Below are 22102 nucleotides of genomic sequence, written 5' to 3' on the forward strand. Positions count from 1 at the left end.
ACGAGGCTTCAAACGTGTCATCGCTTTGTATGCATGGATACGTAGAACCTGGCACACACACATATATATATATATATATATATAATATATGTATCTGTGCAGTATTGCAGTATTCTATCATTCAGAAAGTAGTCAACTAAGATAGAGGTCAAAGGTAAAGTTGCCAGGTACAGTCCATGTAACCCTCTGACCGCGTCCAGGAAGTCATGAGAGTGTGCAATTCAGCAGGTAGCGTGGGTGTACCAGATGTTAAACTTCATTCGGGTGTTTTGCGTCAAAATGAGAAGCCACACACACGCAAATGCCATGTCAGCATCGGCCATTGTTGCACCAGAATGCCGCCTATGGATTGCCGAGCACGCTACTCCCGCTACCCGAAGTGGTACGCTTTTTCTTTTAGAAGAAAGTTCGATGTTAACTGTAAATGATGGAAACTGAACAGCATTCTTGATATCACTTGTGCGTGTTCTCATTTGGTTATTGTTCTCATTTATCTGACGTTTGCGTTCACGAACCGATCTTTAGTTGGCTAACCTACCAAAATATAGTTCCTCCTTTATTATGCTTCGTTGTGTTTCTTTTTTCAAAGAAAATCATTCTTATCCCTTTCCTGCTGTGTTTGCTTTGGATTCATGTTTTTGTTGTTTGAAATAAAAATGATCTTTAAAATACGACAGTATTATCGCATATGGCCTCGACCCACCTTGACAAATGGACCTTTAAGTCATCGAAAATGCAGCCCTGAAGGATTTGTATTGGAGTACCCCTGGAATACAGTATACTTTTTTTGTTTGTTGGTCTCTCATAGGATTTGCCTTGGATCAATAAAAGGTTAAAGGTAAAGGCTGAGTCCCGGCCTAAGTAACTTAACCGTCTCGCATCCTTTCGGATCATTTGAGCGGACCGCGTCCCCTTCGATCTCCCCTGAACGCACCTATCTCGCAGTTGGTGCCCAGGAATCCCGTGCTGGTGCAGTCGCATATGTAGCGGTTCCAGCCCTCTTTGCACAGCCCGCCGTTGCCGCAGGGGGTGCTGCTGCAGCGCTTTTGCAGCTCGCGCGTGCAGAAGCTGCTAACGTCCAGCGCGCTCTGGATCTCGGCCAGGCGGCGAACATCGCGGCTCTTGCCGTCGATAAAGAGGTCGCGGACGCAGCCCACGTAGCCGTAGTTGAGCAGCGCCGTCCACACCTCGGGCGGCAGGACGAGCTCCGTCTTGGACTCGGGGAGGCCGCCCAGGTACATGTCGCTGTCCAGGTCCAGGATCTCGCTGCCCTCTGGAGAGCTGAAGGGCATACTGCGGCTGTTGACCGAGATGGACCCTGAAAGGTGAAAAACGGGATGAAATCGCATTTGCACAAATGTCGGGGTGGCGGGGTGCGAGAACAAGCGGTGAGCGTGAGCGAGGGCATCTGTCTAATGCGTTGCTCACAGGCTAAATGGAGGAGAAAGAAAGCAGAATGCAGCAGGGAGCGGGCGAAGCAAAGCCCCCCCCCCTCTCTCGCCAGCTCTCTTTCTGTGATTAACGGCTCGGTCTTCATTTTCTATTAAAAGCCAATTACAGCCGGAGCAGCAGCGAGATCACATGCAGACAGACGCGCACGCTTCGTTTCCAGCGTGCCATTAGAAGGAAGACCACATGTGCGCTGTTCATCAGTCACACATGCAGATGTTCCCATTTGCGCCCACAGACTGCACGAGGCCTCACAGGACGAGCTGAAGGTGTGGAAAGAAACAAACACGCAGGCCTGCGTGTCCTACCCAGAACAAAATGCAAGTCCTTACCCTTCCTTCCTTCTCTCTGGAAGTCCACGTGGCACCATTCCCCGTCGTTGACCTTCTTGTTGCTGGCCTTCAGCTTGGTTTTGCCTGAGCCCATATCGATCAGCAAGTACAAATAACCGTCCAGGAGCTCCAAGGCGAAATAATCTGTCTTGAGCTCCCTCCCGGGCTTCTGCTCCTTGGGACCCTGAGGGCGGCCGTGGCTGAACAGCAGGAGGCCGCTGGGCTCCGTGGTGCGGAAGTCGAAAGAGACGGAGCCCGTCTTCTTGGTGTTCCACTTGGGTAACGAGATGAACGACTCGGGGCTCTCGAAGGTGACCGGGTCCAGAGCCGCCACGTCCTCGCAGCGGAACACCAGGTCGCCGTTCAGGGTGATTTTAGGGTCCCGCTGGATGGCCAAGCGGGAGAGCTCCAGCTTGAAGTCGTTGTTCTTGTACACCACCTTAAGGGAAACGAGAGAGAAAGAGGAGTGCAATACGACCTCGTGAGAGGTTCGTGGGAGATGGCGCAAAAGATTCGGTACGGAATTGGGAGGACCGCTGAAAATACACAATACGCTCGAGCGAATGCCCTTCACGCGTTGGACGACTCCCACTCGGGATGTCAGCGTAGCTCGGGGGCCTGCCCAATAACGATCGCAAGAAGCACACGAGCACTGGGGAAGAAAGAAAACAGCTCAGCAATGTCACTGCGCATGCCGCAATAGGCTTCCGGGCAGCTTTTGAATGTTGCCTGCAGCACTGATGAAAGGTGGCTCCATTGTTCCCACTCAAATTCCGTCTTTGCAATCATCACAGATTCAGAGCAAAGTCAATTATCCCTGCTGCTTGTTGTTTTCTCATATTTGTTGAACACCTTCCAGGCAGCATTCGGAGGCGCCGGCTGTCGTCCAGGTAATGGCGCGAGGCAGCTTTCGCACGTTTGCACGCGTGTGTTTTCCGCACAAACCTCTTCACGCTCCCTCACACAACACACACACGCACACAAACAGCTGTTGGGCTAAGACGTGTACTCACTGCATCTGTTTTCTTCAGCTGATGCAACTCTGAGGTTGAAAATGTTGACATTTTTGAAAACTCTTTCCTGTCGTGGGAAATGTCATATATGATTGACTGATTTCAGTGTGTTTTTTTTCTACTTTTAATAGTGAATCGAAAAAGTTGGTTGAAGTGGAATGCACTGGAAGTGATTGTGATCGGTCTGCTCAAGAACATTTCCGCAAGGTGCGTAAGACGACGAATAAAGGTTAACAAAAATAAATACAAAATGATGCACGCAGCATCACCCACAATCACAACAATCAGGAAACAGAGTTAAAGAAATGTGTCAAGCAAAACTGTATTTTTAATTGTTATTATTAAATGTGTAATGACACCTCTTGTATGGATCTCCAGAGTACATAATGAAGTGTCCAACAAGTAGAAAGGGTGGAGGAATGAGGATCGATGGGATGGAGCTTGGCTCGAAAAAGATGTTATCGCGCACGCTACCGAAGAGAAAAAAAAAGGGTGACACAGAACGTCAATATGAAGTTGGACGGGCGGGGTGGAGGCGGGAAGGGAGGTGGGGGAGCCTCCGCCAATTCGTCCAGTGTGAGGAATCGCTCAAAGAAATCAATTTTTAATTTAGGCCGCGACGAGGACGGCAAAGCTGGCATAGCGACAGCGGCGCTTCTACCGTGGACTTAATTACACAAAAGTGCCCCTGAGAAAGGCAAACGATGAGCGTAAAGTGATTGAGAGGTGCGCTAGGTAGAAAGGGAGGAGGGGCAGCCGTGGAGAAAGGAGTGCGAAACGGGCGATAGCAAGGTCACAGTCTTGGGCGGGCGGAGGCTGCGGCAGAAAGAGAAAAAAAAACAAAAAAAAAACGTGTTGCACGGCGCCACAAAATACACAAGCTGTGATCATAGCTAGCCTCTGACCACACACACACACACACACACACACAATGTCGTGTGTCCATCACTGCCATTCCATTGCAGACTGAGCAGAACCATGCAGACTGACTGACTGTAACCGCAGCTTATCTTCACACTCTCAAACTCACTGAAGCACAAAGTGAGGTCATGCATCGTGAGGCTTTGTGTCTCATAAATGCACACACTAACGCACACACATACATTAATGGCGTTCAGTGCCCTCCTTTTTTTTTTTTTTTTTGGACCTCTGCAGCCCGTAGGGTGCCGCCGAAGCGTGTCAAAGGCATTTGACCACGGCGCTTCCATGAAAGCCTCGCCACGGGCCGGAGCTGCTGATAAGCCGACCTGAAACACGCGCAGTGCCCTGCCACTCGCGCGCGCGCGCACACACACACACACACACACACACACACACACACACACACACACACACACAGTGATGTGTTTGTTCGAGCTTAACTGAAGTCAAGATGTGGAGCCTGGATAGCCAACTCGGAAAAAAACTCTAGTTCTTACACCGTGGTACATAAGCAAGACGATTGGTCAGGAAGAACTAGCAAGCTCTCCGACTTTAGGCTGAACCTCAGTGAACTCTGACCTTACAAAATGCTCCCACAGGCAAATAGAACGTCTTCCCAGAAGAGTGGGAGCTGTCCTGGCCGTGTCTTAACACTTTAGCAGTCCAGAATTAAACCTTTCGCCAATTGCATTGTTGCAATGTTAGCAATAAGCACATTGGCACAATCTGATTTGTTATCAATGGCTTACATTGGTGGGAGTGTTACTGATAAATGCGCTTACACACACACACACACAGTACATCGCTCTGAGGGGTTGACGAAATTCCTCAGCCCCCTCTAGGGGGGATCCCTCCGATAAGCAAGCCAAATGATTAAAAAAATAAAAGTCTTTCTACAAGCATGATTAAGTTAGAGAGGGCGATTACGGCGAGATGCATTAAAAGTGATGGCAAAAGTAATTACTTATTCAATCAGCGCGGCTTTATGAGAAAATGCGGCGGCACCGTGTTGCCGTGCCTCAACACAAGTCATTACCTTTACAAGGGCAGAATACTTTCAACTGTGATTGTGCCTTTTGATAGCTTGTTCAGCACTGATTTAAAAGCCAGAAGGGGAAAAAAACTTGATATTCATGATACATTTGTCCGCGTGCGTTTATTGATGTGCACCTGACTGTTGCACTTTTTTTTATAAATTGGGTGAGAACCCAGATAGCGTTGCTGTTGTGTAAAAACTCAGAATTAGAAATGCATGTCGCTTAGAGGTGGCTGGAATATATGTCACGAGTCATCGCGGGGATTTTGCCGTGCCATGCCGTGCCATGTCGTGCCAGCCCGAAGCCCCTGTCCTCATGCTGGCTGTCAAAATTAAATTATTAAAACTAATTTCCTCCCTCCCTCGCTTCTGCCTTCCTCCCCATGTCGTGCACACACTCACAACTGACAACGAGGCACTCTAAAACAGCCGCACCAGCTGAAAGCCCCAGTCCGCAAGCTGGCTGGCAAATCAGACTCCAACCAGCCCCCGCCCCTTTCTTTTACCCACTCCCCCGGCACATCAACCTTTGTCACTGTGACGTGCAGGCACTCATGGCCGACAACAAGGCGCTCTAAACTGGCAATGCCGGCGGACTAGTGGGGGATGGGCAACTCCTGCCGGGCTGAGGTGCGTCACAGTGTATCCGTACACTTTTGCCACGTCGGCTTAAGACTCACATCTTTGAGGCAGCCCATGAAGTTGTTGCTGACGGGCGAGCCCGGCAGATCGGCAGTGTTGGGGCTCCCGCCGATGTAGAAGAAGTCGTCCGAACCCAGCATGGTGTAGTCCTCCTGCGTGTAGCCGGTGGTGGTCAGGATGCCGTCCACCGAGATGGTTACCTGGCCACAGGCGCGGCAGCAGGCCATGTGCGGAGAGGGGGGAAGGACATGGAATAAACTTAGAGCCATTGAGAGCAAAATTGCAAGACAAACAGTTGGCTGGTAACTGGCTGGTTTGTGCTTTATGTGCTGGCACATGCCTGTTTTGGGTGCAAAACAACGGACGCTTGCCTTTAGAGTGCAGTTGTACTCTCTGTATTACTGCTCAACGAGCTAAAACACCTTATTTAGTTCACATTTACAGTTTTGTTCACACATGGTTGCATATTGTGGGTAGTCATTTTTCATGCTGACATAGCAAATTGTGCCAATGTAAGTTTTGTCCTCATGTCTGAGGAACACGTTTTACATGATTCAGTTCCCTAACAAGTTGTTAGTAATAAACAATGACTGTTGTCTTCTTATTCTTACTTCATATTTGCCTGTACAGTGTTTATTTCTTTCTTGCTACTGCACTCTGCAGGTCCTTCTCAGCTGAAGGTCACATTTCTCTGTTTTTGTTGTTGTTGTTGTTGTACTTCTGTTCGAAACAGAGCAACGCATTTTTATGTCTGCTGTTGCTACCCCCGGCGACTTGTGTATTCGGTGCGTGCGGGTGGGGGCCGGGGGCATTCCCCCCCCCCTCCTCTGTGGCTTTTTGAAGCCTGCAGAGAAGATTTGAGCTTAACTCCTTGTAAACATTTGCCTCTTGGGTGCACACTTTGCAATGTTTTGTTTGTGGTTGAGTTGCTGATTGATAAACTGCCAGACACCTATGAAGGTCCTCTTATGAGTAGAACATTTCAATCATTTCAACAAAAAGAAGCAGTCAACCTTCAGCAGAAATGCTACATATTTTAATTTTGTCATTATTTTAGCAACAGTTGGGGGTTAGTGCATATTGTTTTTCAAAACTACGAGTTAAATATCAAAGTATTTCCAAGTAAACCCCAAAACACATCAGTATCCAAAATAACGTGCGACGTGTGTTGTTCAATGAAACTCCGCACCTGCGGGCGGCGCCAATGGGCAAACTACATTTGGAATCGATGCAAGAATTAGCAATGTAAAAAGGTTAGCTTAACTTACCTTTACTAGCAGCACATCTGCAGAAAACCCAACATGAAACACACTGTCAAATGTCATTAAATAACGTGCATATTAACAATTCACAAAGTCAGATTCAAAGAGAAAGGGAGAGTGGAGATTCAATAGATGTCTGGCAGATTATAATGGAATTATGTTTGTGTGTGTGTGTGTGTGTGTGGGCGGGTAGGGGGGTTAGTAAAGGTTTAAAGTGCAGGGAAGGGTTAGGGTTTGTTTGGTTATGAACACAATCAGTTAGTACTGCGGTCAGTAAGGGGAAGTCAGACACAAAAATGGTTGTTAGTACACTTGCAACAACGTACATTATATTAGTAGCTCAATTGATTGCGTTTTTGGTTTGTTTTTCGGGTACATTTGTTGGTGACTTAGTCAAAAGAATGGGAAAAGGGATTGTTCGCTCAAACCAAAGCCATGTTTGGACTGAAGGTGTTTGATTTTGATCATGAAAGATAAATAAAAGAATCCATTCAAGTTGAGAAAAGATGACGCACGAGTCATGCTCTTCGCACGGAAATACTGGATGACGGGAAGGAGAAGAATTAGGCCCAAATGTGAAACTGAAGAGTACCAGGACAGCACACAGATGGGGAGAATCACTGATGATCTTGTAGGAATACAGTGAGGACGGACACGATGCGTAGCTGCATGCAAAGAGAATACAGGATGGGAACAATGTCACGGATTAATTCAGATGATATGAGATTTTGGGGGAGAAGGGGGGACGAGAGAGGAAGGAGCGGAAGGACGTCGCCGCGTATCACCAAATTGTCTTTTACAGCCGACGGAATATTGGCCTTGCGCTTGATTTGACAGCCACGATCGAGGGGTCGGTCCTCTCTCCCCCCGCCCCGAGCCCCCCCACCCCCACCCCCTCCTTTTGTTTCCATGTGCGAGGTCGTTATTGGTTTTAGTAGGTTAATTTCAAACAGAACCAAACAAAGAAAAACAGCACAGGGGGAAGGTGTTGCGGCTAATGTGTTGTGTGGCCTTATCGATTATATTAGAACTGATATATGCATGTATATATGTTAGCCGCGATATATACATGATACATATATACTTAATGTAATCTGATCTTTTGAGCAAAAGGAGGTGTCATGCAGAAGTGCACGTTAGTGTTAGTATTCATGACGGCTCACTCGCACACAGACCAGTTCTTGCAGCACGGAACCCCATAAATGGACTCGTGGCAGCCCCAGTGAAAGCCGCTACACACTACGATCGATCGATCGATCTATCGATCTATCTATCTATCTATCTATCTGTCTGTCTGTCTGTCTATCTGTCTATCTATCTATCTATCTATCTATCTATCTATCTATCTATCTATCTATCTATCTATCTATCTATCTATCTATCTATCTATCTATCTAGTATAACAGGAAGGAAACAAAACAAACACTGTAGCGGAAGGACATTTAATTGTTCTGCCTGTCACTATACGTCACTTGTTAGGATAGTCCAAGACAGTTTAAGTCAATAACGAATTCTTTTCGGACCAATTAAGCAAAACTGGATAATTTACAGCGGCACACCAGATGAGCTGTCGCCGTGTCACGGTGGTTCGAAATCACTGCTCAAGTCTCAAGCGATTTTTCAAATGAATACCTCCACGCGTGAGAATGTTTGTGCTGTGCTGGCATTCACTGGCGGTGGCATCAGAAGATGTTTGCCCACCCGCTTTACAAGTCTGCTGTGTGTGCTCACGTCTCGGGGGTTGCTCTTCGAAAAATAAATCGGGAGGGGGAAAATGAAAAGGAAAAATAACCCCAAAAATGAAACTAAACTCAAGCTCAACTGAGATATGTTGGACTATAATTCTTTATTTCTTCATAGGGATAGTGTGGGAAGTAGACAAAAAGAACAACGAGGAAGGGGGGAGAAAAAAAGAGCAAGAAAGTCTGGAAAATATCAATTTGAATTTTTTTTGTAGACCTCTTTGGATGCATATTTTGAAAGGTAGGGGAGTACTGGATGGCAATAAAAAAAATTAAAAACATGTATCAAAATGTAAAGGAGGCAGCGTTTGGCAGCTGCCTGATGGCGGATTGAACGTTGAAAAGCAAACAGAAGAGAAACGGGGGAGGGAAAAAAACAGGACAAACCAAACTAGAAGACAGTTAGAATGATAACTACCATATAATGCAGTTTGTTTACCATAGCGTGTCCGATGCCTGCGTGCTTCGGGAGAAAACAGGGATGGGGGGGAAGGGGGAAAAAATGACCAATCATAAACTCAGGAGAACACACTTTAAGCCCCGCCCCCAAAAAGTGGAGACTGAAGAAAAGCCATCTCCTCTCAAAAAGTACACAACAGTACTTTCAAAATAGAAAAGAATGCATTGAGTTCCCTAGCGTGCTAATTAATATATCCAAATCAAGAAATAAAGAAAGCAGTTGAACAACTACGCTCTCTATGATTTTGCGCAACTCTAGAAAAACAAAAGAATAAAAGGGAAAAAGGATAACAATACATTTGTTAGTATGTTTCGTTGCAGGTTAAGTCGGATGGTTCACATTCCGTGGATGACACAGTGTTAGTTAGTGGAAATCATAACTGGAGAGGCCAAACCAAAGCACCAATGAACAGAATCATACTGGAACAAATTTAGACTTTGTTGTTAGTAAGAGAGACAAGAGTTAGCAAAACTTTGACACAGGGACTTGTTGTGATTGGTGTGTGTGTGTGTGTGTGTGTGTGTGTGTGTGTGTGCGTGCGTACGCGTGTGTGTTGAGCAATGGGACAGCACACCACTAAATATTGGCTTTTTTTTTTCACTTTTATAATCCTCGAGAGACATTCATTTCAAATTTCTGTCAATGGACACAAATCGGCCCAAATTCAGATTGAAAACCAATCCATCATAAAAGGAAGGCTGTAATGTATGCAGCATCCTAAAAACAGAAGGAAAAAAAGATGAATCAGCTCGTACATTTCCAATCTTGACCGCATTGTCACGATACGCTAGAGGAAAAGATAATCAGGCATAAATCACTCAAATGAATGTTATATTGTTCAAATGCCAGGTTTTTGTGATATTGAAAATGAGACCAGGATAAATAATTTCAAAACATGAATATGGTCTATCACCACAACTCAATTGAAAAATCGACACATTGCCCCGTGTGTGTTTGGGAGACTTTGTTATGCTCTGATGAAACCAGTTTGAAATAGCAGTCAGTCTGACATGGAGCATGAGTTTGAATGTGATTGGTTAGTTTGAAACGCAATCACAATACCGGGTATAAAAGGGTGTGCGCACTTGTGCAACCACATACAGTAATCTCAGTTGTTTAAATTTACAATCTCTCCCAAAAAGATTTGGTTTCTCCAGCTGAGTTTTGCAATGATTTATCTTGGTCTCCATTTTGATGTGACAAAAAGCAGGCATTGAAACACAGGTGTGTCGACTTTTTAGATCCAAAGTATGTCACAAATACAATTGTCCATTTTGCACGAAGCCAGAAAATACAGAATATTGTATACTATTCGTCTTAACTGCGTCCCATTCCCGTCTAAGTCGTATTTCCCTTCATCGCTCACTGTCCGAGTCTGCTTTGCCAACCTTCTATGACCGTTTGCTGCCCGCTTGAATGCAAACGGAGCCGAAAAAAATGCGAGTGAAAATGTCACGCCTTGCGTTGAAGTTTAAAAGGTGCGAAATATAAGCGATACAGTGAGTTCAGTGGCCTGTCGCTTCAGACGCTGGCTAAAAAGCAAATGGCCCAGTTATGTCACATTGATTTTGAATCTCTGGCTTGGAAAGTCACATCGGGGATTACAAGTCGCCTCTGTTGTGTTTTTTTCTGAGATGAGGAACAAACTGTTGTCTCTGTTTTCTCCTCTAGCCTCACATTGAGGCGCTAATGCCTTCTCTTTTCTTAGTCTCTGTGCTTGCCAGCAGAAAAACAAACTTGCACTGCACTGACAAGCGTCAGCGGAGAAAAAGCAAAAAAACAGAAAAGCTTTCCTGTTAAGACATTTGGAAAACTGTCTGCTTGCAACTTTCTAAGGAGGTGTGGTTTGGTGAGTTTAGTGTGGAAGAACATCAATCACATCTCCAGCATGACTTCACTTGTGATGCACCCGCGCACCACCAGGCGGAGCTCTGACCCTGTGGTCATCTGGCAGGCTTTGACCCAAGCCCCTCCCAGCTCCTGAGCATTATCTAAGTGTGCAGATAGATACATTATGCTTGAAGTTGAATCTCAGATTCAGGAGGAGCAGTGTGGTTTGTCGTCCTGGCCGTGGAACAGTGGACCAGCTCTACACCCTCGGCAGGGTCCTCGAGGGTGCGTGGGAGTTCGCCCAAACAGTCGACATGTGTTTTGTGGTGGACTCGGAGAAGGCGTTCGACCGTGTCCCTCGGGGGGTCCTGTGGGCGGTGCTTCGGGAGTATGGGGTACCGAACCCCCTGATACGGGCTGTTCGGTCCCTGCACGACCGCAGTCGGAGCTCGGTCCGCATATCCGGCAGTAAGTCGGACTCGTTTCCGGTGAGGGTTGGACTCAGACAAGGCTGCCCTTTGTCACCGATCCTGTTCGTAACTTTTACGGACAGAATTTCAAGGCGCAGCCGAGGCGTAGAGGGGGTTCGGTTTGGTGGCCTCAGTATTGCATCTCTGCTTTTTGTAGATGATGCGGTTCTGTTGGCTTCATCAAGCCGTGACCTCCAACTCTCACTGGAGCAGTTCACAGCTGAGTATGAAGCGGCTGGGATGAGAATCACCACCTCCAAATCTGAGACCGTGGTCCTCAGTCGGAAAAGGGTGGCGTGCCCTCTCCGGGTCGGGGATGAGTTCCTGCCCCGAGTGGAGGAGTTCAAGTATCTTGGGGTCTTGTTCACGAGTGAGGGAAGAACGGAACGGGAGATCGACAGGCGGATCGGCGCGGCGTCTGCAGTGATGCGGACCTTGTATCGATCCGTTGTGGTCAAGAAGGAGCTAAGCCGAAAGGCGAAGCTCTCGATTTAGCGGTCGATCTCACCTTTGGTCACGAGCTGTGGGTCGTGATCGAGAGAACAAGATCCCAGATAAAAGCGGCCGAAATGAGTTTCCTCCGCAGGGTGTCCGGGCTCTCCCTTAGAGAGAGGGTGGGAAGCTCGCTCATCCGGGAGGATCTCAGAGTAGAGCCGCTGCTCCTCCGCATCGAGAGGAGCCAGATGAGGTGACTGGGGCATCTGATTCGGATGCCTCCCGGACACCGCCCGGTGAAGCGTTCCGGGCACGTCCCGCCGGGAGGAGACCCCTGGGACGACCCAGGACACGCTGGAGAGACCACATCCTTCTGCCGGCCTGGGAACGCCTCGGGATCCCCCCGGAAGAGCTGGATGAAGTGGCTGGGGAGAGGGAAGTCTGGGCGTCTGCAACCCGACCTCGGATAAGCGGTAGAAAATGGATGGATGGATGGCTGGATGGACAATATAAATAATAGCCCACTGAGCATGTGCGTTTATTAGGAGCCCTACTAATATTGGTTGAATTACGGCGGAGCAACACATGTACATAGATAATATAACAATAGTCACAGACATATATTCTTTTTCCTCTGTGAAGAATGACTAATATTACTGCCTTACCGGGGAGCTGAGACCGTCTCCATATCCAGTACTGTGTATCCAAATGTCTGTACTATACTGCCCCAGGTGGCCTCGGCGCACATACCACAAAGAGCAGCACAATGTCCATTGTATTAAAGCAAAAAATGGAACAAAAACCGTTCATTTCTTTACATTCTGCGATGAGTGCGGCATGGAAACCCGCACGGCTCTTCCCTTGGAGATGGCGTGAGGGTTCGGCGAGTTTGCCAAGCAGTTGGGAACCTTGTTTGGTTTTAATGCACGCGTGCATGTCGGCCTGTTTTGGCATTCCGAGCTGCCCGCGTTGGCCATTATTAGCTCTGACAAACCATTCGTTCCAATTACAATTAGCCTCCAAAATGTGAGCTCGTAAGCACGGCGAGTGTAAGTGAAATTGATTGTGGCGCAATGCCGCACTCTGCAACTGCCAAGTGATGAGCTCAGCAGCTAAAGATGTGCAGGTACCTTGCGACATTCACACGTGCAGGCGGTAAAAACCGGTGAAAAAAAAAAAGTGGTGCCTTCACTTACAAGTTGAATTTGTTCCGTGACCAAGCTCGAAACTTGATTTACTCATATAAATCATCGTGTATATATCAGCGGTGTCCAACTCAAGGACCGTGGGCCAGATTCAGCCCACCAGATCATTTTATGTGGCCCCTGAAAGTAAATGATGGGACTCAACTTCTATGATACTTGCTTTAAACTGTACCAAAATTTCAAATTGTCATATTTAACAAATAATCTTGAGATCTTGCAAACCTGTTTTGTTACCAAACCTCTCTTTACAGTAACTTGAACAACAGTTCAACAATCTATTATCCTGGACTTAAATAGCTCTCTCAGGGAAACTAACTACAATGTGGCCCGCATCAAATATCATATATAGGATGTTGGATGTGTGCCATTAAGGGGCGTGGCCTAGTACGGACAAACAGGAGTTGGTTAGTCTGCGTGTGCGAGTCTCGGCATGAGTTGTGGCCTGGAGTAGCTCCCTGCAGTGCAGTGATTTTGTATGTGTTTGAATGTCTCGTTTAATAAACGCCTGAAAGTGCTTTGGCAAGTGGCTCTGCTTGCCCACATGCGGGGAATCACAGTACTTTGATTGTTCAGTTGTTGTTGTTTTTTTTACTTTTACACTTAAGCAGCAGCACATACAAAACTTGCTCATATTTAAAATTTTGGCAACTTGTAAGTCAAAGTACCAATGTACTCCAATCATGTCCTACGAGCAAAAATGAGAAAATTTCAATAAATGGATAAAGAGCCTTCAACTTAATGGTGAGAGAATTGTTGTTAGTTTTGCAAAGAAAAAGAGAAGAAAATAGTTGACTGTCAACCTTGAGAACTAAATATAACTTAAATTGAGAGATGGTTAGACAAGCAAAGATAAGGTAGCACACAGACGTCCCACTCCGACTGCAGACAGAAGGCAGCGATCGAAGTGTTCAGGGACTGCGTGTTTACCTGGCGCAGGTTGCGGGTGACGCGCACATCATGCCAGGCGTTGTCGTTGAACTTGCCGTTTACGGGCTCCACCAAGGCCTCGAAGGCCCCGGAGCCAAGGTTGATGACCAGCCAGACAGCGCCGCTCTTCAGCGACAGGTTGACGTAGTCGGCCGACTTGCCCGTGTGCAGCATGAGGCCGTTGCGCTGCAGCGTGCGGAAGGACAGCGTGATCTCGTCGGTGCTGCTCTGGATCGGCGTCAGCGACAAGTCGTAGCAGAAGAACTCGTTGCCCTTGAAGGTTGCTACAGATTCTTCCTTTCCTGTGAGGGGCGATAACGCCAAAACAGGAGATGAGAAACACTACCAGCACCATTGAAGAAGAAGAAGAAGAATTAGAAGAACCATTGGCAGGTGATATGACAGTAATAAGGGAGAGTTTCTCCTATTCACAGGGGTTGGGGACCAAGCTCTGCGGCAAATAGCGAACAACTGCCAGTTGGCGCGCCCCCAAAAAGAGGTTCAAACTGCTTTGATTCACTCGTTCACTGCCAGCTGTTTTCAAAGCAGAGTTCCCCATATTGAGAGCATTTTGACTGATATTTCAAGAATATTGTGTTCTGTGACAATGTACTGAAGCTACCCAAAAAAGGGACAGTCTTTTCTTTCACCAGAAAAAAAAAAAGCTTGTTTCAAGCTTTTACCATTCTTTCTTAATCAGGAGTAGTACATGGACTGGTTTCAGCAAAAATTTGCTTTTTTGCGGGAAAAAACATGAAGCAAGAACAGTGATTTTGCTTTTTTTGACCATTCAAACTATCAAATAACAAAAACTAATATTTGATTAAGAGATCGGTGCCGCAGCTGTGTATTTTCATAACCTGTGACCGTTAAAGATGAATGCGTTTCGTCATTGCCTGGAGGGCAAACCCAACACACAAAAAATAGGCGGGCATGCGCGCACATCGAGCGAAACGTTTTACGAGGCCTGAGATGGAGAAACGGCTCTTAAACGGCACATTTTCTCTTGAAATTGACATTTGCAACTATCGCGAGCGAAGTGTGAATTGACATCGAAGAGAGACATTTAAGGATAAACAGTGAGATAGACGGCAGGGGGCGGAGGCGTCGGGATGTTGGGCGGTGCCCAAAACATATAAAAAGTCAAGAAATCCCCTTGGGAGAAGCTTTGCGCCATTTTCAATTATGGACGAGCTAAGTATGTTCACAATGAGCGGCGTGTGATTGCCTCCATGAGCTGACTGCACACTTTTTCTTGTTTACACCTCCTTAGTCAACACAAGGCTGAGAATGCGAGATAAAGCCCAGACGGAGACGGCCATAAGCTCAGATGTTGTCCGCTGTCATTTCCGGCACCCGGGAGGTTAGGTGTCCGTTGGCTATTTGCGAACAATGATGACAATATTCAAGCATATAAGGACAAGTTATCACTTCAGTTTTCCAAAAATCCAACGAGAACCAACAATGACTCTTTCTTAATGTGAAGGAACTATATGAATAAGTGTGACCAATGTACATTTACCTTTGCCAATATACCAGACCATGCTGCCATCTCTTGTCACATCATTATCAGCTTGAATATTTCTAGTGTAGATTTCATTCATTTTTACCTTCACTTGAACAGCTCTTTACATTTACGATGCACTTCTGCATCCGAGGCCGCAACCGCACCACCTGCTGCAGATGAGGCCGGGGGGGCCCCGCCTCACTAAGTTTCTGAAGGGCCACTTCACTTTCAAAGAGTGATGAGAGAGAGAGAGAGAGAGAGAGAGAGAGAGAGAGGAAGACAAAACTCCCACCCACGTAGCGTCAGAAATAATGACACAGAACCTTCACACGGTGACCCGCGACAAAACACACTTCACGTGGAAGCTCGCTTCTTTACTGTGGGCAACAACATGACACGTGCGGTCTGTGGATATTTACAACACATCTCCACTTGACACACACACATCGACACAAATGGCAGTCATAAAAAGGGGACACGAAGGCACATATAAAAGGCTTTATATCCATGTCGTTCTCAGCCTCTCTCGTGGTGTTGCAGTCATAAAGGTGCGACGAGTTCGAGCCTGAAGACCGCCCTTTGGCGATGATGTCCTACTTTCTTGACATCATAACCTTTACGTTTTAATTCATTTATATTTATTCATTCACAAAACCCTTGAAAATCCCTTATGTGTCCAGAAGGGGGCGCAAAATCCCCATACAAACTCCAATGATTTACATTTCATAGTGCCCATAGAAAAACAATTCATGGACCATATCGCAGCCGCACGTATCGCACATGCCAGAAACTGACACGTTATGTGTGTGTGTGTGTGCGTGTGCGCAATTGCAGGCTATTTCACTCGATGTCATGGATGCTTGCACTGCCTCAATGTTATTAACAGTGAAGAAAAAATAGCAACTATGTTATTTTAGCAAGAAACATGAAATTGAAATTGAAATGTGTAAATATATAATTTCTTGTATTTAACACTCTCATGGCTCCAGTAGGTTATTGTGTGTGTCAATTATTCATCAATTTACATACATGTTCCTCCGAGAGACGAACCGAAGGAACTACGCTGCACATCTGTATGCGAAGTGATACGAGATAGCTAGAAAGGGCTACACAATAATTACCTCTTCCCAAAAAACAAAGGTGTGGTTTTCTTTTTGTGATGGTCCTATTTTTTCCCCCACCGGCTGTTCTTCAAAACAATAAAATCGCTGTAGAATTACATGGTGGGGGCCAGCCAAAGTTGACTGCTCTGTTGTTGTGATGCAGAATTCCACCCTAAGGGATTTTGGGATTAGTTTCCTTTTAACTGTTAAGTTTAAGGTCATGATTAAATTACGTGTGTGACACGTTCAACTAGGTCGAGTAATATTTATCCAGGTCTATTTTGGAAAAGGAGACTGGTGGAGCTCAGAGGTAATAAATTGAGAAGAATTGAAAAGAAGGAGGACCTTTCACAGAGCAACTGCAGTCTTCATATTTGACTTTTGCTGGAAAAAAATATATGGTGGTAAGGTTTTGATTGAATGTTACATTTGTGTGCACACTTTTTTTCTTCATAGCATTGACAAAGCTCTAATTAATTAATTTCTCTTCATTTGCAACTATTGATGCGGCCATAGAAGACAGCAGCCTTTGACATCTTGTTAGTGATGACCACTGGCATCCAAATTGCAAAATAAAGAGGACCGTCACAGAACGAAAACCACACCTTTATTTGCTTTGTGGGACATTCAGTTGCTGAGCTTCTTAGTAACAATGAATCTTTATTTTTCATTTATAATAATAATAATTATTATTATTTCAGCCAGAACCGTCGTGTGGCGCAGGGTCCACGGAAACTGATGTCTCCGGAACAGCAGAGAAAACTCCTGAGAGACCTTCATCCTCCATCGTGCAGGTAGAACTGTTTAAGTTTTTACCTTGTCTTTTTTAGTTAAGCAACATCTTGTGCTTACTGTTTGTGCAACACTGGTGTCAAACACGTTTCTAAGCAGTTCGGTCTTACTGAGTTAGTGGGACTAAAACAGCAATTTTTTGGAGCTAGAATTTTACACACCTTGAGAGAAAATATGATTAGGAGGGCATAAGAACACAAATCGTATCTGTGCAGATTTCTTCTGTTCTCTTTGAACTGTTGCTTATGATTTTGTTCAAAGTGAGAAATCTGTTTTGTTTCTAAATACATTGAATATGTTTGAAGTGCTGAAAACATATGCAAAGACTTAAAACAATATAGTGGTGAATTGTTGAGAAATAGCTTAAGCATCATTTTCACCGTTTGAATTTTACTCATTTTTGTGGGCGGTACTAAAACACAGCTCCGTGATGTCACGTGTATACGTTATAGCGAGACCTCCCTCCCCCACTATGTAAGGACAAAGTGATGTTTCGTTTGGCTATGCTGCTCAGTTGTGAGTTAGCTGAGCTTAGCTTTAGCACTACAATTTACGTGCAATTAGCAAGCTAACGATGGCTACACCCCGAAAACGCGTCTTCGCTGGATGCCTCAATTTACAGAACAGCTCGGTGATGTTATTTAAGCTCCCAAAAAAAGGAGGAAATAACAAGGCAATGGATTCACTTTTTGAAGACGCAGGAAGTTGGCGAGCTGAACATCAACGCAAACACCCGACTCTGCAGTGCATATTTTATGGCGGATAGTTTTGTCAACTTTCATCAGAGACATCATGGCTTCGTGGGTAACTTGGTACTACTGAATGGGTCAGTGCCGACTGTATCCGGGCTTCCTCCTATCGTCCCATTGTCGTCAGATTCCGTGTTCGGCTGTGACATTATGTCACCAACAACGAGGGTAAGTTGACTTGTATGCCTACTTTTTATGATTACGGTCCACGATAACCATTCAGCTTTGAAGTTGAGCCTCCTAATGTGATTTTTACATCGTACAAGCTATCACCCCCTCAGTCTGTTTGATTCTTTTCGGCGCATCCACAGCGTCTGAGAGCTGAGAGATGGGCCTTATTGATTCAGGTTTTGAAGCCCGACTTTATATACTTCAGCTGAGTTCGGACTGAAATGTCTTCTTTTAAGATTTCGTGAACATCGTATTTTCATTTGCTGTTCATGGCTGTTGTGTTTTAGGTAAAGATAACACCAATCCTAAATCAAGTCAGAGAGGCATACTTGAGATATTTATTTAATTATTATTCAAATATCTGCATAGATTTCAGATTTCTAACCTCAGTTGAGGTTTTCATTGCTCACATCATTTGGACATTTCATTGCTCACATTTCAAAAATATGATCACTCTACAGATGAGGAAAGGTCGACTGGAGACACACACTGGGCCAACAGAGAAAGCAAAAGACGGCACAGTGTGGTGTAAAGAACAGGTCCGAAGGCTTCTCCATTACAGACCAGTTGACTCTTACGCCGCAGATGAAGAGCCAACTGCTTTGCTCAGAAGAACGGTGTTGAGTCACTTACAGCAATTCCCCTGTTTTGTCACCCTTGGCATGCTTCAAACTATTCAGGAGTGGACTGTTCAGCATGGACGCCAGACACAGCATGACAGTTAGTTCAAGGCCCTCCCTGAATGAATGATGTTCATTGGCATTCTCCTCTTGCGGGGAGTGCCATCAGATGCCGTGTTCGGCTGTGACAACATGTCACCAACGACGAAGGTAAGTTGACTTGTGTGTCTATTTTTATGATTATAGTCCACAATTACTATTCAATTTTGAAGTTGAGCATCCTAACGTGATTTTTACATAGTTATCAACTTCTCAGTATGTTTTATTCCTTTTGGCGTACCCATTCGACACGCCCACACCATCTGAGAGGTGGCCCTTATTATTCCAGTTTTGAAGCCTGATTTATTATATTTAATTTTTTTTTTTTTTTTTTATAATTCATTCAAGTTTGGCAGGCTTGTTAACATTACTCTTCTCGGTGGTGTGTTGAATTTACATGAAAATGTTTCTGTCTGTTTAGTGCCACTTTAAAGGGGCTATAAGCAGATATCCGTGCTTTGCTTCTCAATACATTAAATGCGTTTGAAGTGTTGAAAACATGCAAAGACATAACCATATAGTGCTGAATTGTTGAGATATACCTTAAACATCTACACCTCGAAAATACGTCTTCGCTGGATGCCTCAATTTACAGAACAGCTCGGTGATGTTATTTAAGCTCCCAAAAAATGAGGAAAGAAAAAAGCAATGGATTGACTTTTTGAAGACACACGAAGATGGCGAGCTGAACATCATTACCAACACCTGACTCTGCAGTGCGCATTTTACGACCACGGTCACCAACAATGAAGGTAAGTTGACTTGTGTGTGTATTTTTATGATTATAGTCCACAGTAACCATTCATTTTTGAAGTTGAGCCTCCTAACATGATTTCTTTTCATAATATAAGCCATCAACCACTCAGTATGTTTGGTTCCTTTTGGTGCATCTATTTGACACGCCCACAGTGTCTGAGAGCTGAGAGGTGGCCCTTATTATTCAAATTTTGTAACCTGATTTTATATACTGAGCCATTTGTCTTTTTCAATTTTGGCAGGCTTGTTAACATTATTCTTCTCTGTTGTGTGTCGAATTTACATGCCATTTTTTGTGCCTGTTTAGTGCCCCTTTAATATTCTGCTCATGAATTGCCTCTTAATGATGAATCTTTATTTCAGGCAGAACTGTCGTGTGGTGCTGAATCTGCCGAACAGCAAAGAAAACTGCTGAGACCTTCATCCTCCATCCTGCAGGTCGGACTGTTTTAAACATTTTTTTTTTTTTTACATTATTTCTTTTTAGTTAATGTCTTGTGCATACTGTTTGAATTAGGTTAGATTAGTGCAACATTGGTGTCAAACATGTTTCAGTCTGGTTTTACTGATTTAGTGGAACCAACCAGACATTTATTGGCGCTAGCATTTTATACACCTGTATGCTGTACCTCTTTGTGGGGACTACGGTAGCCAACATACACCCCAGTCAGACATTTACTGTAGCTGGTATGTTACACGCTTGTCTGGTGTAACCATTTGTGGGGACCACAGTAGCCAACTTATACACTTCACATTCACTGCCACTGATGTGAGTCATTCATTCATAAATTCAACAAAACCTCATGTATTTCACACAGTCTGTTACATTAAACAGGTTTGGTCTCTGCAGCTCCCATCAGTTCTTCTATTACATCAGAACAACCCTGTGAAACTTCATATTCACTTGTTTTTAATTGTAATAATCACTGCAGTGCTATAACAGGTTACACGTCCCTTCGCCCAGAACCAGGTTCAGCCTTGAAAGTGAATGTGATTAGGAGGGCATAAGAACACAAATATTAATATCTGTGCAGATTTCATCTGTTCTCGTTGAACAGTTACTTATTTAGTTTAATATTCTGCTCATGATCTCTGTCATGAGCACAATGTCTATCATGTCTATTAACATTGAATCTTTATTTCAGGCAGAACTGTTGTGCGGGGCTGAATCTGCCAAGACTGTCTCCAGAACAGCAGAGAAAACTGCTGAGACCTTCATCCTCCATCATGCAGGTAGGAATTTTTTTTTTTTTTTAAAGGTTTTTGCATTGTTTCATTTTAGTTAAGCAACATCTTGTACATACTGTTTTAATTAGGTTATATCGACGCAACATTGGTGTCAAACGTGTTTCTCAGCAGTCTGGTTTCACTGAATTATTGGGAACCAACCAGTCGTTTATTGGCGCTAGTATTTTACACACCTGTTGTGGGGACCACGGTAGTCAACACATACACCAATAAGTCATTTCCTGTAGTTGGTATGTTACACGCGTGTCTGGTGTACCCATTTGTGGGGACCACAGTAGCTAACTCATAAACTCACTTTAATTTCATTCTTTGTGTTTCTCACAAGTCTTTGCAGGTATACAGTATAATGTATAAGTGTAAGCCGGTGTAGGCAAGTTATAACATATGGTCACAAATAATATTTTGCTATTTTCAGCTATCCATTTTCTATTCTGCTTCACCTCATTACGGTTGCAGGTGAGCTGGAGCAGAAATCGTCACGTGACCAAGTTTAGCATCAGGCACACAGATGTGAGTGAGCAATTCATACTTGCCCTTTCGGCGAGGCAAAATTCATGCGCATTTCATACACAAAGTAAGTCAATGTGCTTTACATGATTAAAAACATTTAAAAAGAAAGAGCAAAAGACATTTACAAACAAAATATAGGCAATGCTAAGAGTGCTGGGGCCTCCAATGGGTGGCACATTCTGGGGAAAATATTCCCCATCATTATAATTCTACTACAACGTAGAACTACTTATTATTAACTATTAAAATGGAAAAGCTAACATACATTCAAATCTAAAGAAATGCCAAATTATTACGACAAATTATGTACTAATAGTAATGATGCATTTATTATTTGTTTAATTTACATCTGGCGGTCAACATTTCTCCTGCTTTTAATAGTCAATCAAAATGCTATTCCTTTTTACTTATATATGTCAGATTTTTAACCCTAGTTGCTTGTTGTGGTGCATGTTAATTCTTTAAAATCATGATCATTATTTCTACAACATAACTTATCACTCTCAAATGCAATATTTAACGTCAGTTTTTACTACGCCTTGGCATCTGCTAATCAACATTTTACTGTGATGTAATGTCAATGAAGTTGTATCTAATTTTATATGCATATCCAGGCAAGGCAGCTTTATCTTTATAGCTCATTTCAGACACAAGCGCATATTCATTGTGTGTTACATCAGGGGATCAAACATATGGTCCAAGGGCCAAAACAGGCCAAAACCAAAAATATTTTATGCAAAAAGCCGGTGGAGGACGTGCCGTATAAAATCTCGCCAAGGGCACCGCATTGGTTATGGCCGACTCTGGTTATATGTTAAGGTTT

General features: G+C 44.5%; 1 protein-coding gene across 13 annotated transcripts in view; it reads right to left on the reverse strand.

The window, feature by feature from the left end:
- The window catches only part of LOC133397963 (neurexin-2-like), a 249840-nt gene that overhangs the window by 121856 nt on the left and 105882 nt on the right, over nucleotides 1-22102 (reverse strand). For 12 of the 13 annotated variants that reach the window (XR_009767706.1, XR_009767707.1, XR_009767708.1 and 9 more), the window contains 5 exons: nucleotides 13725-14026; nucleotides 8837-8860; nucleotides 5432-5593; nucleotides 1782-2220; nucleotides 935-1318 (listed from right to left, as the gene is read on the reverse strand). Coding sequence is in view for 10 of the 13 variants with exons in the window: in XM_061669454.1 (XP_061525438.1) it covers nucleotides 935-1318; nucleotides 1782-2220; nucleotides 5432-5593; nucleotides 8837-8860; nucleotides 13725-14026 (1311 nt within the window). In the remaining 3 variants the exon portion in view is untranslated. The remainder of the gene's footprint in view (nucleotides 1-934; nucleotides 1319-1781; nucleotides 2221-5431; nucleotides 5594-8836; nucleotides 8861-13724; nucleotides 14027-22102) is intronic. The other variant, XM_061669451.1, reaches the window with a different exon arrangement.

This window comes from Phycodurus eques, chromosome 23 (genome assembly GCF_024500275.1).
Source record: "Phycodurus eques isolate BA_2022a chromosome 23, UOR_Pequ_1.1, whole genome shotgun sequence".
Taxonomy (NCBI): domain Eukaryota; kingdom Metazoa; phylum Chordata; class Actinopteri; order Syngnathiformes; family Syngnathidae; genus Phycodurus; species Phycodurus eques.